The sequence below is a fragment of the Sesamum indicum genome, linkage group LG8 (assembly GCF_000512975.1).
Source record: "Sesamum indicum cultivar Zhongzhi No. 13 linkage group LG8, S_indicum_v1.0, whole genome shotgun sequence".
Taxonomy (NCBI): Eukaryota; Viridiplantae; Streptophyta; class Magnoliopsida; order Lamiales; family Pedaliaceae; genus Sesamum; species Sesamum indicum.
Genome location: NC_026152.1, coordinates 14,831,311 through 14,838,321, shown reverse-complemented (window position 1 = coordinate 14,838,321; position 7,011 = coordinate 14,831,311). Strand labels below are relative to the sequence as shown.

Here is a 7,011-nt window from a genome sequence, read left to right as displayed (position 1 = left end):
TTTTTATTGTAAATTACCTTTTTAAAAGTAATTATTTTTCTTTTGATTAAACTCTATCACATTTGATGTTAATTTCTTTTATCTTTTCTATTAAGAAATTATAAGAAAGAATTGAAGTACGTGCCCAAAGGAGAAGAAAAATCTATTATTTTTCAAGTTTCTCATATTTAAAATATTGTGATAGATAATCACTCATCAATTATATATTTAACATGTTTTCAAATTTTATTAAATTAGAAAAGTATCGAAAAGTTGAATTAAATGTATATCAAGAGTTTCTCGAGGGGTCAGCCCAACCTCCCACCTGAGCGCCCTTTGCATTTCCCGCAATATTCCACAAATTTAAATATGTAAAAATTGAGTCAAAATATAATATTAGATCAAGTTCACATGCCAATTCTTTTTTTTTTTTTGGTTTCTTGAAGCTTTTATTATTGGGTTCTTTTCGTTTGTTAATTCTTTCTTTTCTTTTCTTTTATTTTTTTTTCCTCAAATAGAGATTAGATGAGAGGGAGTAACTATTTTAAGAAGAAGAATACAAAGAGCTTGCTTTCATCCATAATTTTACCAATAACCAGCAAAAAATTATTACAGAGGTACGTATTTATAAAGTTTGGTCTAAATCAATTTAATTTAAATAAATAATATATTAAAAATGTTATTATTTTTATTTATTTTTAATAATAAACTGATAAATATATTTATTTGAGAGCGTTGAAACCCTGTTTCTTGACCATTCTTCAACCTCAACCAGGAAGAAGAGAGCAGAAAAGAAAAAGAAAAAAATCCATCATCAAATGAAAATCCCAATAAAAAGAATAGTTTAATTAACTTGCTGAAATCAATACAGATATTGGGATTTGAATACAATTGAAAAAGAGTGAGGTAATTTTGACCAATAATTAACTGCCTCCAATTACATAGTCAAATTATCTTTCAATTATTGGAATCTCATACCCTATAACCATTGGATGCCTTCAATGCACGTGTTTATGCATGTACAATAGCTCACTTCTGCTTAAGAAATTAATATTATAGTAGAAATTTTAAAAAAAAATAAATAATCAGCCTCACCAATATTTGAATAAAATTATCAGAAATAGTACATTAGCAGCATACCATGTTAATTTGCCAACTTAGAAATCAGGCTTTTTGAATTTTTAAATGATGAATCAAAGTTTAAATATGATAATATATATTTTAATAATTCCAGGTGGAATTATGATTAAAATATGCAGATATGCAGGATAATTTTAACTTATTTCGTTGATCATGAGATTCCTTTTAGCCTCTTCCTGTTGATCACTTTTGATCATGTAATATCAACAAATAGGTAGACGCCTAATCTCGATTAACAAAAACGCAATTATTTTTTCATGATTTTGAGAATTTAGTGTTTTTTTTCGAGCCTTTGAGTCTCTTTATAGAAGCGGTAATTACATGATTATATTAATATTTTAATAAATTAACTAACTGAACAATAAATCAATTCAATCTATACGTACGTTAATAAAATTTATAATTACGGGCAATTAAACAATTTACAATACATTTGCATATAGTGAAACAAATATTCACACGTTTAATAAGACTCAAAACCGTAATTTCAAACTTGTTATGATATCCCAGACCCAATCACTAGACACACTTGCATACACACATACATATGTCTACTTTTTCCTTTTTAATATTTTATTGTTTGTCCGGTAATAATTTTAGCAGATCTTAAATCATAACATTGGTGTTACAGTACTAATTACTATATGCATCAACGTCTCAGATAGTGATTTTTCTTTTTCATCTTTCCTTGTTTCTTCTAGCTTGGCTTGTTTAAATTTATTCACTTAATTCATTGATATACTAACATCGTGACACGTTATTTTTGTCTGCATATAATCAATAATTTTTTATATTTTAAAATATATTATAAATAAAAATAAAATGTATAAATCAACTCGTTACAATTCGAAAAACAAAAACAGAAAACTAACTTAAGAATATTATTGATACAACAAAAAAAAAATTGTGAAATAGTATCAAAAACTACTGTTTGTAAGTGAAAAGAGCCATTGTTTTTCTTATAATTAATATCGATAACACGAGAAAAAATACTCAAGTTTTGTGAGGAACTATGTTTGCGAAGGAAAATTTATGTCAGCAGTTTGCTACGGATTTCGTGGACTGGAATTTTGTTGCAAACAACCATCAGTAAATCACTTCTAGTCCTTCACAGACCATAAAATTTGGAGTAAATTTGAGGGAAAAATGCAATTTAGCTCCCTGTGATATTGTAAATATGCAAAAGTTAGCAATTCTCTCTCTGCATCTTTTAAAATGCAGCAATTTAACTCCCTGTATTTTCTAAAATTAAGCTATTTACCTCCCTAAACAGGAGGGTAAATTGTTATTTTTTTTCATAAGGGGATAATTTGCTCATTTACAATATCACAGTGGGATAAATTACAATAAACCCATAAATTTTATATAGCGTACCAAAATCACTTCTGGTCCGTCAAAAATCATAAATATTATATTGCAAACTTTAAATTCACATGTGCAAACCATAAATTTTTGGATTAGATTTCTATTGCAAACCTTATTCCCTCTTTTAGTCCATTTAATATATACACACCAAGTGCATAAAGATAACATCATGTACTTATTTAAGAAAAGATTTTATACACATGACGTGTTAATATATGTTGAATGGAGTAGAAGATAGAATAAAATTTGCAACAGAAAATTCAATCCGATAAATTTTACTGTAGTTTACTTATGTTGTATAGTAAATCACTTATAATATCAGTCATGCACGAACCGTAAATTTTACAGTAGATCACTTCTAGACAAACAGAAACCATAGGTTTTACAAGACAGTATTCAAGTTCAGCCATAAACATTGTTCATTGAAGAAAAAAAACTAATAAAAAATATTACGACGAACACCAAATGTTCATTGCTGATTTGTTGTTAATGTAGGTACGTGTATGTTTACTTTTATATTAATTTGTTGTTAATTCTTTATCACATTTGAACACAATCGTCAATTTGTATTATTTATTGAATTTGAATTTAAATGTATTAAATGACGTAAAATAGTGCACATTATTAAAAAAAATTAGACTCGATTTATTTAAAACCGTACCAAGTGACAAGTCTTTGACAAAAATAATAGGACCATAGCCAATGAAAATGGGGGAGCAGTCATCAAGAGATAAGAGCTAGGGATTCAGTTCCACCATTAATTACTAGTCATGACCTCACTGCAGTATTGCAGACATTACCATGTTATAGAAATACTCTCCTTTGCTGTTCGATCCGTAACAAAGACGCGGGATTTCCCTTTTGAGGAAAATAACATGTTATTTTGACTAGAAAAATTACTAAATTTGGTTGATTAATTCTTGAATTTAAATGGAAAAATTGATGGTGTCAAGGGATAGTGCTTCAAAAACTATTATTTCAAGTGACGAAAATATGTTTTTTCTCAATTAAAAATTCAACAACTAAATATAGTTACAGTAATTTATAGCTTTATTTGAATAAGTATTTATTGAAAATATGTTTTTAGTATTTGATGTGAAGTGCGTGGCTAATTGGAACAGTTCGAGATAAAAGGAGTTGATTTTGCATATTTAACGTTCATTTTTCATCGCCTAAAACTTAATTATTGGAACTAAAATTCCAACATCTTATTTTTATTTTATATATATGTATATATATACATGCGATGTGTATAATTTTTTTTTTAAATAAAATAAATGACATAATATTTATATATATAGCATGTATATGCTAAAGAAAATAGAAGACGCAATATGAATTGAAAATCCAATTTGGGCGACGGGTGTTCCACTTTAATACATAGAATATATGTATGATGAATTTTTATTTTTGACTTATAATTTAATTTAATTATATATTTTAATTAGTAAAAAAGAGATGTATATCAATCACATACTAGGATTATGGTATTAAAATATGATGGATAAAATATTTTTTTAATCCCATAAAATAAGAGCAAAATTTATTTTGGTACCACAATTATGGCAGGTAACGCTTTTAGTCCCATAAAACTCATAATCATGTATTTTTAGTCCAAAAAATCATATTTGTTGTGATTTTGAGACTAAAAAGGAGTTGTTTGGGACAGGACTAAAAGACATTGTAATTTTAGGACTAAAAAGCTCAAATCATATATTTTGAAACTAAAAAGACGTGATTTTATGTTTAATGAAACTAAAAGCGTTACATACCATAGTTGTGGTAACAAAGAAATTCTGTACTTATTTTATGGGATTAAAAAAGTATTTTTCCCAAATATGATAGAAGATCTCTATTGACCCACCCCACCCCACTCCAAAACCCTATTTAAAGCCAAGCATTCCCATTTCACACTCTCATGCAGTTGTCTTCTTCACTCCAAACTCCAAAACACCACTGGAAACCTAGTATTGTGTCTTCTTGTCACTCCCATCTTCTCCTTTTCAAAAACCTCCTTCACATTTAACTCTATAACTCTGCCTATATCTGTATCCCTTTCTATACATTTTCACTAATTAGTTACACAGTCTTCTTGCAACATAGTACATATAGAGCCTCATCTTCTACCTAGATTTTGTATCTTAGTTTTTTCACATAATCCATTACATAGATATATATATATATATATATACCATGTCTACCCGAAGGTCACGATCAAGACAGTCCGGATCTGCAAGAATCACCGATGATCAAATCAACGAACTCGTCTCCAAGTTGCAGCAGCTTCTTCCTGAGATGCACAATAGGCGCTCGGACAAGGTACGTACATTTGATTTAAGGTTAATTTTCTCAATAATTAGCTCTCGCATTTTGTATTTTATATAGAGCCTGATCAAACTTTAATAAGAAAATAAATAATTAGCATAAAATTCCGCACCATCTGACTGCGTAATTATCTCAACATCGACTGAACCTTTCACTAAATACATTGTAGATTTCTTGAAATTACAGCCCAGAAAACAAAAAAAGATTCTTTCAAATGTAATATATAAGTGTGAGCATAATTTTTCTTTCTTTTTTTTTTCTTTTACGTGCATATCCCTGATATTTAATTTAATTTTTAATACGATCACAACACCCAACGCTTTAAAGTTTTCAGGTTTTGAAGATGACCTTGGAATTGTGTGATCCTAATATAAAACTTAAGATTCCTTTCAATCTTTATCATCATAAACACTCTCATTAAAGTACCCTTCAAACCCCAGCCCCCCTCCCCATGTGTGTATCTGTCCTTCCTATAATTTTTTAAATAATATAATAGTGGAATCACACTCAATACATGTGCATAAAACATAATTACAACTAAATATATCTTTAAATATAAATAAAATTATAGACAAAATAATATTCGCTTCCAATATACTCATTTTATCAAAATTTCACATAATTAATTATATATTCATTAATATTATTAGCTGCTAAAACCATACATACATTTTAACCTTTGCAGAGGTCAGCAGCCAAAGTGTTGCAAGAGACATGCAACTACATTAGAAGCTTGCACAGAGAGGTGGATGACTTAAGTGAGAGGCTGTCTGAACTGTTGGCAAACACAGACACTACTCAAGCAGCTCTCATCCGAAGCTTACTTACGCAGTAGTTTTTTTTTTTTTTTTTTTTTTTTCCTTTTCATAATTTTTGTTTTAAATTTTATCATTTCCTTTTCTAATTAGTTGCAATTTTTCGAGTTATTTGTTTCTAGAGTCTTTATCGACGGAGGAATTAATGTAATAGAATGGTATTTTTCTCATTTTATATATAACTAGTCTTTTTGTACTTGATGATAATTGAATAATAACAATATTTTTAGATTTCTGAACAAGGTAATTAACAGGGACAACTTTCAATTTGGACTATGATTTGGTACTGTAACATGCACCGACCGAATATGAATAAGGATAATATTATCATCGAAGGGGTAAATCAGTCTTTTCATCTTTAGTAACGTACGTAGACAACATTTTGCATTTTTAATACTAATGGGTCGTTTATTTTGTGATATGAGATAAATGATGAATAAAATTGGAATAAGTTAAATATTGTGGAACGTGATTATTTAATAAATTTTAGGCTTCAATAGACTTCACCACTTTCAACTATATCATGTCTTATTTAACTCATATAAATTAAAAATTGTAACACTTAACCCTTTTTCCATTAAATATTTGAACAAAATTGTTCTTGTAAATATAAGTATATATATATATATATTTAAAGCACAAATATTTTTTAAATTAAGGAATATTATAACAGATATATAGATATGAGTTGATGACATGATAGGTGCAATGTGAAAGTTTATTATACCAAATCCAATCAATTGGTGCAAATATAAATACCTTCACCTTCTATATTGATTATTCATTGATAGCTACTAAAATATTTGAGTTTTTTTTTTTATTTTGATTACTTCTTAGAGGAGATTATGCTTCTGCATTCAAGAACAAACTTCAAGCCCGATCGACACTCAAGAAGAAGAAATAGAGGATAATATTCGCTTTAGAGATTAAATAGGAGGAGTGTGTAATAACTATCATTAATTGACAATATATGTAAGTATACTTATTTTTTTCCACCATATCTTAAATTATTTTTTGGTTCGTGCATATTTAAGGTTAATTCATTTTTATCAATTTTGATTAATTATTTATTTCTTAATTTTTTTTAAAATATAATAAAAAAAATTAAATTATTCGCCCAAAACACTTTGATAAAACAGTGTAATTATCGGCCCACATATACATGGGCCTACTATTGTATGGCTTAATCATAAAGCCCAATTTCGAAGAATTGTTGAAACTTGAAAGTAAATCGTGCTTATGGCTTAGCTGTAATGAACTGGGAAGAAGTAATAACACTTTTAGGCCCTAAAATCTAGTGACTGACAACTTTATGATTCCAACACGCTTTTCAGCCGCATTTTGGAAGGGAAACAATCGAGCAAAACGACATCGTTGTCGTCTGCAT

General features: G+C 28.2%; 1 protein-coding gene across 1 annotated transcript; it reads left to right on the top strand.

Annotated features, from left to right (window-relative positions):
• LOC105168775 (transcription factor PRE3) lies at window positions 4,422-5,792 on the top strand. The gene is made up of 2 exons (XM_011088922.2): window positions 4,422-4,803; window positions 5,495-5,792. Exons 1-2 carry the CDS (start codon window positions 4,678-4,680, stop codon window positions 5,642-5,644), a joined length of 276 nt encoding a protein of 91 aa, XP_011087224.1. The 5' UTR covers window positions 4,422-4,677; the 3' UTR covers window positions 5,645-5,792.